At 42.0% G+C, this 12,347-nt stretch overlaps 1 protein-coding gene across 6 annotated transcripts in view; it reads right to left on the bottom strand.

The window, feature by feature from the left end:
• tbc1d30 (TBC1 domain family, member 30) overlaps nucleotides 1-12,347 on the bottom strand; it is an 83,492-nt gene that overhangs the window by 10,082 nt on the left and 61,063 nt on the right. For all 6 annotated transcript variants that reach the window (XM_063057768.1, XM_063057769.1, XM_063057774.1 and 3 more), the window contains one exon: nucleotides 1,535-1,647. In XM_063057768.1, coding sequence (XP_062913838.1) covers nucleotides 1,535-1,647 — 113 coding nt within the window. The remainder of the gene's footprint in view (nucleotides 1-1,534; nucleotides 1,648-12,347) is intronic.

The following is a 12,347-nucleotide window of genomic DNA, read 5'->3' as shown; positions in this document are numbered from 1 at the left end:
ATATTGCTCACAAATACCACACTCTTAAACAGCACGAAAAGAGATTAGAACATATCCATATTACAAGTTATACTTAGTGAAGAACCAGTAATGAGGTAATAGGTTCTTTAAGGTTGTTATAGCTGAGGGAAGCAGTAAGGATAAGCTCCCACTACCTATTAAATGCTCCCAATAATGTGCGCCCCAAATAGCCTCTGACAACCAAGTCCAGCTCCTGGCCTTCACAAGCAGCTTAGCTACTAAGCCCGGCAAAACCATTTCCACTGACAGGAGACGAGGAAAAGGCGGGTTGCTGGCACCTCAAAGCCAGTCACTTTGGGCAGACAGGACTCATCAGCCATGGGCTGGCAGCTCATCTAGAAGGAAAACTCTGACCTCAAACCTCTGCTGCCTTGCAGCAAAACCCACTCATCGGGAGGCTTCAGGAGTTAACCCAGAGGAAAAATCTGGAGCTAGTGTCTCTAAGACAGTCCTACATTGAGTTCAATGTAAACTGGCGACTCCTGCGACACCGCTGGTGCCAATCTGTATCGGTCTCTGCCATTCCTTTGGATTCATCAACTGCCTGGACAGGGGAGCTTGCTATGTGGGCAAAAGCTTGCTCTCCATATTGTACTGCCCTGGCTTGCTTATCATACAGCTGGCACGTAACATTTATGGTCAACCCCAATCAACAGAGGGCCTGCCTCGAGAAATTATGTTTTCAGTTTTGATCCACTTTTAAACTAATTACTTGTTGTTTAAAATTACACTGGAGAAGCAAAATGCAGAACTCAGGAAATGGAATTTACATTAAGAGCAAAGTTAACTACATACTGTATATACTTACATATTAAATACATATATACACACACACATATATTTTATATACATATACTATACTGTAGGTAGTAGGCAGCTGTCGATCCCAGGGGATCATGGGTTTGCGCCTCTGGTGGACTGTGTCCTAAGGCGCAAGCCTGGGCAGGAAGATTTGGAGAACCGGCTGTTGTTCATGTGGCGGGTTCTCCCTCTCCACATCACTGATGTAGTCCAAGGGAAGGGCAAGCACCAATACAGCTTGGCACCAGTGCCATCGCAGAGGTTGCCAGAGTGAAGCTGTAAACAACATCAGACTGTCTTAGGGATCCCAGCTCCGGATTTCTTCCTTGGGGTTTACTCCCGAAGCCTCTCCCATGGGTGGGTATGGCTGCAAGGCAGCGGAGGTTTAAAATCAGAGTTTTCCTCCTCTGAAGCGGGCTGCGTTCCAAGGCTGACAAACCCCACCTGCCCAAAACTATACTGTACTGTATATGTATATGTTGAAACCACGGGTGACATAAACAAAGTTTTAAAGAGCTATTCCAATGGTGCAGAAACATTTTCAGCAAACCCCAACAAACATTTTACATTTTGAAATACTTCCAATTTTGATGGTAAACCTGATGAATTACCAAATATTCATCATAACATCTATACACAGAATATATTGATTATCTAAATGTGAAGTACATAAATGTTTTATGATCACTAGTTGAATATAAGCTTTCCTTACCGTTGTGATTCAGAGAGCTTCACAGGGATTGGGAAGGGGTTGATGTTATAAGTATATTTTTCTCTCAGTTCAGCCAGTTGTGGGAAAGGAAATGGTGCCATTGAGTAGAGGGTCTACAACAGAAATAAGGAAACATGGTATTTCAGGGTGATTGTAAACTTATACAATCTGCAATCTAGCACACATCAGATCAGAAATATTTTGTTTTAGAAGCTCCACTGCATATTGGTTTATTGTTTAAATGTCTGACGCAGGTATTTGAGAGACTCAGTGAAAGATGAAAAGTAAGAAGGTCCATGAACCAATACTCATCAGGGGATCAGTGGTGGAGTGGGTCAGTAACCTTCAATTCCTCGGCCTTATCATTCCTACGAAGATGGTGTTGGCAAGACACAGTGACATTTTGCAGGCAGCAAACAAAGCTGCTAGCAATTCTGCGAAATATACCTCTTCGGGACTACGTTCGCTGCCTGTAATTTTCGGCTAGGAGATGTTCTTTTGAGCTGTCTGTATGACCTGGTATTTTTATGGTTTCCTGAAAGATTCAGAGAACTGAACTCTCATGAATGCAAGTACAGCAAAGAACAAATTGTGCAAGCAATAAAAACAAACAAACAATCCACAGAACATGAACTGTAGTAGGAGTTGTAAGAGACTTAGGTCCCACAACACTAGGTCAGGGACAGTTATTATGCCTCAACCATCAGGGTCCTGAACCAATGTGGATAACTTCACTCACGTCAGCACTGAACTGATTCCACAACCTCTGGACTCTCTTTCAAGGACTTTACAACTCATGTCCTCAATATTTATTGCTTACTTATTTATTATTATTTTCTACTTTTTATTATTTTCTACTTTTTTGGTATTTGGACAGTTGTGTTTTGCACATTGGTTGTTAGACCAACTTTGCCCGTGTGCAGCTTTTCAATAATCCTGTTGTTTTCTTTGCATCTACTGTGAATGCCCACAAGAAAATGAATCTCAGAGTAGTGTACGGTGACATATATGTACTTGGATAATAAAGTTACTTCGAAGTTTGATTGCATTCTTCTAGAGAAGTCTGCTACCATGGCAATCTCTCTATAGTTTAAGCGATATATCTCCCAGTCATATAATGTCAAAGTGGATTTCTGCTTCTTAAAGTGGTATTAAGAAAGGATGCATTACATCAAGCAATCTTGACCTGACTTTGGAGACCTTGGTTCCAATCATGAACGCCACTTAGCTGTCACATTTTAAAATATGAATGAATGCATTATGATATGTAGATCAAATTTGCACAGGAAGTAATATAACTGACAACTTTAGAGTTCATAGTTCAAAATAAGTTTACTATCAAAGTACATATATGTCACCTTTACAACCCCGAGATTTATTTTCTTGCGGGCATACTCAATAAATCCATAATAGAATAATAACCATAATAGAATCAATGAAAGACCACACCAATTTGGGCTTTCAACCAGGGTGCAAAAACCAACAAATTGCAAATACAAAAAGAAATAGTAATAAAAATAAATAAGCAATAAATATTGAGAACATGAGATGAAGTGTCCCGGAAAATGAGTCCATAGTTTGGGAAACTGTTCAGTGATGGGTAAGTGAAGTTAACCCCTTTCATTCAAAAGCCTGAATGGTTGAGGGGTAATAACTGTCCCTGAACCTGGTGGTGTAAATCCTGAGGCTCTTGTACCTTCTTCCTGATGGCAGCAGCGAGAAGAGAGCATGGCCTGGAGGGGGGGGGGGTGTCTCTGATGATGGGTGCTACTTTCCTGTGACGAGGCTCCTTGTAGATGTGCTCAATGGTGGGCAGGCCTTTACCCATGATGGACTGGGCAATGTCCACTACCTTTTGTGGGATTTTCTGTTCATCGGCATTGGTGTTTCCATACCAGGCTGTGACGCAGCCAGTCAATATACTCTCCAATGTACATCTATAGAGGTTTGTCAAAGTTTTAAATGTCATGCTGACATGTTTCCTGAGGAGTTCACAAACTCCTCAGGAAACAGGGACACTGCAGTGCCTTCTTCAAAATTATTTCAAGTCTTCTGAAATAATAACACCAAAGAATTTAAAGTTGCTGACCTTCTCCACCTCTGATCCCCCGATGAAGACTGGCTCATGAAACTCTGGCTAATCCTCCTGAAGTTAATAATCAGTTCCTTGGTCTTGCTGACATTGAGTAAGGGGTTGTTATTGTGGCACCACTCAGCCAGATTTTCAATCTCCCTTTATTATACTGATTTGTCACCACCTTTGATTTGGCTAACAACAGTGGTGTCATCAGCAAACTTGAATATGACATTGGAGCTGTGCTTAGCCACACAGTCACAAGCATAAATCAAGTAGAGCTGGGGGTGTGCTAAGCACACACAGCCTTGTAGTGCACCTGTGCTTTTAGAGATTGTGGAGAAGATGTTGCCAATCTGAACTGACTGGGGTCTGCAAGAGGGGAAATCAGGATCTAATTGCATAAGGAGGTATTGACGTCAAGGTCCTCAAGCTACTTGATTAGATTTGAGGGGATGATATTATTGAATGCCGAGCTGCAGTCGATAAAGAGCATCCTGATTTTTGCTGTCGAGAAGTCCCTGGTTTAAGTGAAGAGCCAAAAAGTTGGCATCTGCTGCAGGCTTGTTGCACCAGCAGGTGAATTGGAGCAGATCCAAGTCACTTCCCAGGCAGGAGTTGATATGTATCATCATCAGTATCTCAAAACACTTCATCACAGTAGATGCAAGTGCTACAGCCTGATAGAGGATTTAAGGGATTGATAGGCGTAGATGGAAATTATTTTCCCTTTACTGAGTACCCCAGAAAATTTGCTCAAATTAGAACTCAAATTAGACTTTTTAAGGGCAATATTGGGATTCACTTTTTCAACACCAAAGTTCTTTGAAATTTGAACTATTAAAATATTTGTAGTTAGATTAATCCTTTAGGCATTTATTGTCATTGTGGATTTTAAAAGTCTGAAATTTTAAAGATGCATAGTTTAGCATCTCCCAAATGAGTCCATGCAGAAGTTGTGTTGTGTTTCCAAACCAGGGGCTCCCAACCCAGAGTCCACAGAGAGTTTTCTGACTGGTTGCATCACAGCCTGATATGGAAGCTCCAACCTACAGGATCAAGAGAGGCTGCAGAGGGTTGTAGAGTTAGCCAGATCCATCGTGGGCATATCCCTTCCCACCAAAGATAAAAGGTACCGTGTCACAGAAGTGGCATCCATAACTAAGGACCTTCACCATTTGGGACATGTCCACTTCTTGTTACCACCATTGGTGAGAAGGTGCTGGAGCCTCATGACCCACGTTCAGTTATTTAGCAGAAGCTTCTTTCCCTCCACCGTCAGTTTCTAAATGGTCCATGAACACCTCAAACACCACCCTGTTATTCCTCATTTTCGAACTACAGTGGATTCTGGTTAATAAGGCCATCAGTTAATCAGAGCAGCTGTTTATTTGGGGTAACTGCTGAAAAACAAAAATGAAATTGAGAAAATAGCCAGGATTCCCTTTGTTTATTTGGAACATTATGCCACTTAATTGGAGCAGGAGACTGCTGCCGAACAGTTTCTAACTAGCATCAGTTGCATGCACTTATGTGGACGTTAGACACTACACTGTGCTTAGAGCAAACTTTTTTTAAATAGCATCAGTTGTGTGTGTTTATGTTCAAAAAGTAGTGATGATTGTCACTGATAGCTGATGAGAAATAAGCAGTAGGACAATTCAGAACTACTTAGCCCGCTTCAGTTTCAAGCATTCAGGCTTAGAGATGCTAGAAACGGCCGACTTCACTAGATTTCACTACTTCAACAAGTTTAGGATTGTAGGTATCAACAATCATTTTGAATGTTACATTGAAAATGAAGATTTGGAGAATGCAATCGTCAAAAGGCAGTCCATTACCTGCACAAGGTGTCTGCACTGATTTTGTTCATTTACAGTCAATGAAAAGAGCATGGCAGGTTATTTCCTACATCGATAACTATTGGGAACTAATGCAGAGTTTTATAGTACTGTAGTAGCATTGGTAGTGTTCTCATTTGTTCCATTTTTCATTTAAATACATAACTTTTTTTACTCAGTTAAATTGTAGTTTGTCTTTATTATGTATTTTAACTATTTCCATGAAATATCAGCTAATTGAAAGAACACAGAGCTGAAGATAACTCACTTATGTAGAGTTTTTACTTTCATAAGGCATGCACTTATGTCATGGTGGCATAATAACGTATGCCATTCACGGGATTTTACATGTAACCTGTAATGACTTGTGTAAACAAAAGATGCTTAATCAAACAATATATTTACAATATGATTCAAAAGTTACTGAAATATTAAATACACTGCAAACCTGATGTGTCCCAATGAACCAGAATTCACTGTATTTAATTATTTTGCAGTTCATAGTAATTTTTATGTCTTTGCACTGTACTGCTACTACAAAATACCAAATTTTATGATAATCTGAGGCAGAAATAATAAATCTAACTGGTTCTGACAAATAAAAAATTGATTTGAAATGCTATTATATTCTACAGAAAACCTACAGCACAATACAGGCCCTTTGGCCCACAAAGCTGTGCCGAACATGTCCTTACCTTAGAAATTACCTAGGGTTCCCATAGCCCTCTATTTTCCTAAGCGCCATGTACCTATCCGGGAGTCTCTTAAAAAACCCTACTGTTTCCGCCTCCACCACCACCACTGGCAGCCCATTCCACACACTCACCACGCTCTGCGTAAAAAAACTTACCCGACATCTCTTCTGTACCTACTTCCAAGCACCTTAAAACTATGCCCTCTCGTGCTAGCCATTTCAGCCCTGGGAAAAAACCTCTGATTATCCACACAATCAGTGCCTCTCATTATAGTGTACACCTCTATGAGATCACCTCTCATCCTCCATCGCTCCAAGGAGAAAAGGCCGAGTTCACTCAACCTATTCTCATAAGGCATGATCCCCAACCCAGGCAACATCCTTGTAAATCTTCTCTGCATCCTTTCTATGGTTTCCACAATGTATAATACTGTTCAAACTAATTTATCAGAATCAGAAATAGAATCAGGTTTATTATCACTAGCATGTGTCCTGAAATTTGTTAACTTAGCAGCAGCAGTTCAATGCAACACATAACATTGAAGAAAAAAATAAAATAAGTAAATAAATTACAGTAAACAACAGGAATTCTGCAGATGCTGGAAATTCAAGCAACACACATCAAAGTTACTGGTGAACGCAGCAGGCCAGGCAGCATCTGTAGGAAGAGGTGTAGTCGACATTTCAGGCCGAGACCCTTCATCAGGACTAACTTACAGTATACAGTATAATAAATTACAGTATACATATATTGAATAGATTAAAAATTGTACAAAAAATAGAAATAATATATATTAAAAAAGTGAGGTAGTGTTCACGGGTTCAATGTCCATTTAGCAATTGGATGGCAGAGGGGAAGAAGCTGTTCCTGAAACGCTGAGTGTGTGCCTTCAGGCTTCTGTACCTCCTACCTGACGGTAACAGTCAGAAAAGGGCATGTCCTGGGTGCTGGGGTGCTTAATAACGGATGCTGCCTTTCTGACACACTGCTCCCTGAAGATGTCCTGGGTACTTTGTAGGCTAGTACCCAAGATGGAGCTGACTAAATTTACAACCCTCCACAGCTTCTTTCGGTCCTGTTCAGTAGCCCCAACCCAGCAGCCCCCCATACCAGACAGTGATGCAGCCTGTCAGAATGCTCTCCATGGTACAACTATAGAAGTTTTTCAGTGTATTTGTTGACATACCAAATCTCTTCAAACTCCTAATGAAGTAAAGTCGCTGTCTTGCCTTCTTTAAAACTGCATCGATATGTTGGGACCAGGTTAGGTCCTCAGTGATCTTGAGACCGAGGAACTTGAAACTGCTCACTCTCTCCACTTCTGATCCCTCTATGAGGATTGGTATGTGTATGTTTATGAGTTTCAAACTTCACTCTGCTAATAAATAAATTGGCTTGTATTTAATCTTATGTTTCATTTATTCCTTGTCAGTGCCTGTCCCAAGAATTTTGATTTGAAACAGCTGAGTAGGTTAATGATCTACTTCAGAGAGCCGAGATCAAATAAATCTTGACTTAGCAAAAAAGGATGACGTAATATCCATCCTGGTATTATAGTTTTGCTAATGTTCATCGTGTTCACAGAAGGAGATTATTTGATCTGGGATATCATAGGAACTTTTCAGTATGGACAACCAAAGTGAAGTTTCTCACCATTTGAATTGAATTGGATTGACTTTATTTCTTACATCCTTCACATACATGAGTAAAAATCATTTATATTACATCTCCATCTAAATGTGTAATATGCAATCATAGTAATTTATAATAAATAGAACCGTCAATGTAATAGAGAGTACACTCAAGTCAGTATGAGTTCATCAGTCTGATGGCCCGGTGGGAGAAGCTGGCCCAGAGTCTGTTGGTCCTGGCTTTTATGCTGCAGTACCACTTCCCGAATGCTAGCAGCTGGAGTAGATTGTGGTTGGGCTGGCTTGGGTCCCCAAAGATCCTACGGGCCCTTTTTACACACCTGTCCTTGATGTTGTGGGGATGGAACTGGACTCTCTGACGGTGGTGTCTGAAAAGAGGATGCTGTCCAAGTTGCATGCCATCTTGGACAATGTCTCCCATCCACTACATAATGTACTGGGTGGGCACAGGAGTACATTCAGCCAGAGACTCATTCCACCGAGATGCAACACTGAGCGTCATAGGAAGTCATTCCTGCCTGTGGCCATCAAACTTTACAACTCCTCCCTTGGAGGGTCGGACACCCTGAGCCAATAGGCTGGTCCTGGACTTATTTCCTGGCATAATTTACATATTACTATTTAATTATTTATGGTTTTATTACTATTTAATTATTTATGGTGCAACTGTAACGAAAATCAATTTCCCCCGGGATCAATAAAGTATGACTATGACTATGACTATGACTAAATGTCCTGAATCATGGGAAGCTCACAACTACAGATGAGCTGGGCTGTCCGCACCACTCTCTGCAGAGTCCTGTGATTAAGGGAGGTACAGTTCCCATACCAGGCAGTGATGCAGCCAGTCAGGATGCTCTCAATTATCCCCTGCAGAAAGTTCTTAGGATTTGGGGGCCCATACCAAACTTCCTCAACCGTCTGAGGTGAAAGAGGCGTTATTGTGCCTTTTTCACCACGCAGCTGGTGGGTACAGATCTCGTGAGATCCTCAGTGATGTGGATGCCGAGCTGTTTACCCTCTCAACCCCAGATCCAATGATGTCAATAGGGGTTAGCCCGTCACATTCCTCCTGAACTCCACAACCAGCTCCTTTGTTTTTGCGACATTGTGCGGGAGGTTGTTTCCTTGACACCACTGTGCCAGAGAGATGATTTCTTCCCTGTAGGCTACCTCGTTATTGTTTGAGTTAAGGCCAATCAAGGTAGTGTCATCCGCAAATTTAGTTAGCAGATTGGAGTTGTGGGTGGCGATACAGTCATGGGTATACAGGGAGTAAAGGATAGGACTTAGTACACAGCCCTGAGGGGCTCCTGTATTGAGAGTCAGAGGTGTGGAGGTGAGGGAGCCCACTCTTACCACCTGCTGGTGATCTGACAGCAAGTCCAGGATCCAGCTGCACAAGGCAGGGTCAAGGCAGTCCAGTTTGGGTGGTAGCAAGCTGCAGATGTAATCCTTGACCAGCCTTTCAAAGCATTTGCTTATTGTTGAGTTGAGTGCGACAGGACGCCAGTCGTCCAGGCTCTAATTTACTCAATAAATCCCTTCACATGAAGAGGATGAAGTGAGGCATGGTGAAGTGAACATCGTGTGGATTTGTACTGTTCACACCTAGGGCACAAGACCTATCGTATGGATATACTTAACTAACATCATGAGTAACAGTGACAGTGACAGGTGTGTAAAAGGGCCTGAAGGATCACTGGGGACCCGAGTCACCCCAACCACAAACTGTTTCAGCTGCTCCCATCCAGGAAACGATACTGCAGCATAAAAGCCAGGACCAACAGGCTCCAGGACAGCTTCTTCCACCAGGCCATCAGACTGATTAATTCACGCTGACACAATTGTATTTCTAAGCTATATTGACTGTTCTATTGTATATCTAACTGTACATACTATTTATTACAAATTACTATAATTTGTACATTGCACATTCAGATGGAGACGTAACATAAAGATTTTTACTCTTCACGTATGTGAAGGATGTGAGAAATAAAGTCAATTCAATTCAGTTTCACACTGGAGCTTGTCTGCATTTCAGGGCTGATTCAAATCATATACAATAAAACCACATGAGGAACAATTTTAATTGCTCTATTTTATGCACTAATGGCAAATCCTCAGGCTTGGACAAGAAATTCAGAAATCTGTTGTTGCAGGGGAAATTAAATTCCCTTAGTTCAGGAACTATGCAGTTACTATTAAGTAATGATGACTATGAAGCTACTAATTTGTCAGTTTGCTTCTTGCTAATCACCACTTATTGTTTTCTCACACTCAGTGTGATGGGCGGTAGGGTCCTGCTGCAGATACAGGACATGCACACCTGAACCAATCTCATCTATTGAATTCAGTTCTCTCAACCTGGTCTCCACTACGCCACTGAGACCAGTGGTGCACTGAGTGGCCTTTTGTGGAGCTTCTGGGCTCTGTTCACAACAGTCACCTTGAGCTTCCAGTTACTTGGCACGTTAACTCCCCTCGACATGCTGTATTCAGCATTCCCCACAGCCACGGTGATGTCAAATGCAAACAGAATAACAATATCTCAAATTCCACTTGGGTAGCCAATGACTCAATAGCAAAAATTACTGAATTTTCCAATTCCATGTCCCTATCGCATTCCTACTGGCCCACCTAGGCTCTCTCTCCCTCTGTTCACTTTTGCCTCATCTCCTCCCCACAACTATAACTGAGATTTTTACGTTCCTCCGCCTGGTTCCATCTGCCCACTCACCCATCCTGGGTTTCTTCCCCCTTGTGTTATGCCCCGTACGTTTCCTGGCCTGCGTTTCCTCCTTAGCCTGTGTCGCAGTTCCCTGGGACACCTGCAATTACCCTTCCATTGCCAACACCTGCTGGGGACTGCTTACAAACAAGGCCAGTTCCCCCCCCCCCACACACACACACTCTCTCTCCCCCCACCCCCCATTCTGCAGCCAGCGCTACCACCCCACGCATCATCCTTTTTCTCCTTACCTTACCCTTAATAAGTATCTTTTGTTTACACCACACGCTGCACCCGTAAAGCCAATAGCATTATGAAGGATCCCATGCACCCCTCATACAAACTCTTCTCCCTCCTGCCATGTAGTGAAAGGCACCAAAGCATTCGGGCTCTCACGACCAGACTGTGCAACAGTTTCTTCCCCCAAGCCATCAGACTCCTCAACACTCAGAGTCTAGACTGACATCTAAATCACTTATTATTATACTGTAATTTGTCCTCTCCTGTGCCTATTGTCTTGTTTATTATTTATTGTACTGCTCTGCACTGTTTTGTGCACTTTATGTAGTCCTGTGTAGATCTGTAGTCTAGTGTAGTTTTTGTGTTGTCTTATGCAGTCTAGTGTAGCCTTGTGTCATCTCATTTACTCTAGTGTAGTTTTGTGTTGTTTCATGTAGCACCATCGTCCTGGAAGAACGTTGTTTCGTTTTTACTGTGTACTGTACCAGCAGCTTATCGTCGAAATGATAATAAAAAGCGACTTAACTTGACTTGTAATTCCTGTTGTGGCCTGACTCCTATGTGCTACTTTCTGAGAGCCAAGGTTGTAGCATGTGATCATCCCTTCCTATCCTTTCCCCAATCTGATTCCATCTTCGCATTACCCCTCCTATCCAGTTCCACTTATCACCTTCCAAGCTATCTTGACCTTCTCCCTCCACCTGAGCATCTAGCTAATGTTCCCCTCTCCTGTTGCCACCTTTCTCCAAGGAAACCCAGCCTCTATGCTCCTCCCTCCCCCTCCCCCACGGCTCCACATGCCTATCACCCTGTCCAGAATCAGGTTTATTAGCACCAGAACGTGTTGTGAAATTTGTTAATTTTGCAGCAGCGATACATGATAATATAGAAAGAAAAACAATAAATAAGTAAATCAATTACACTATGTATATAGTTATATTAAATGGTTAGATTAAAAATAGTGCAAAACAGAAATTATATATACAGTTTTATAAAGTGAGGTAGTGTTCACAGGTTCAATATTCATTTTGGAATTGGATGGCAGAGGGGAAGAAGCTGTTCCTGAATCACTGAGTGTGTACCTCCAGGCTTTTGTACCTCCTTCCTGATGGTAACAATAAGCAGAGGGCATGACCTGGGTGGTGGGGGTCCATAACGATGGATGCTGCTTTTTGCGGCACCCCGCCTGAAAGATGTCCTGGATACGATAAAGGCTAGTACCCAAGATGGAGCTGACTAATTTTACAACTTTCTGTAGCTTCCACCTATCGCCTACCATCTATACCAACATCTCCCCTTACACTCTCGGTCTTGATGCAGGGTCACGATCTGAAACATTGTCCATTTCTTTGCCTCTTCAGATGCTGCTCCATCACACCGAACTCCTCCAAAAGTTTGTTTTTTGTTTGGTATTAACTGCTTATTGTTTCTTCACACTCAATGTGTGCTTTTGAATCATCTTCTACTTGAAGTTGGGCACACCAAGATAATAAATATAACTTCCTGCAGATTCCTAAATTCCTTGTATTCTTATAGAAGGAACAACTTGGACAACTTTACTTCAGAATCAGGTTTAACAT

Source organism: Mobula hypostoma, chromosome 9, assembly GCF_963921235.1.
Source record: "Mobula hypostoma chromosome 9, sMobHyp1.1, whole genome shotgun sequence".
Taxonomy (NCBI): domain Eukaryota; kingdom Metazoa; phylum Chordata; class Chondrichthyes; order Myliobatiformes; family Myliobatidae; genus Mobula; species Mobula hypostoma.
This window is presented reverse-complemented; position numbering and strand designations above follow the sequence as displayed.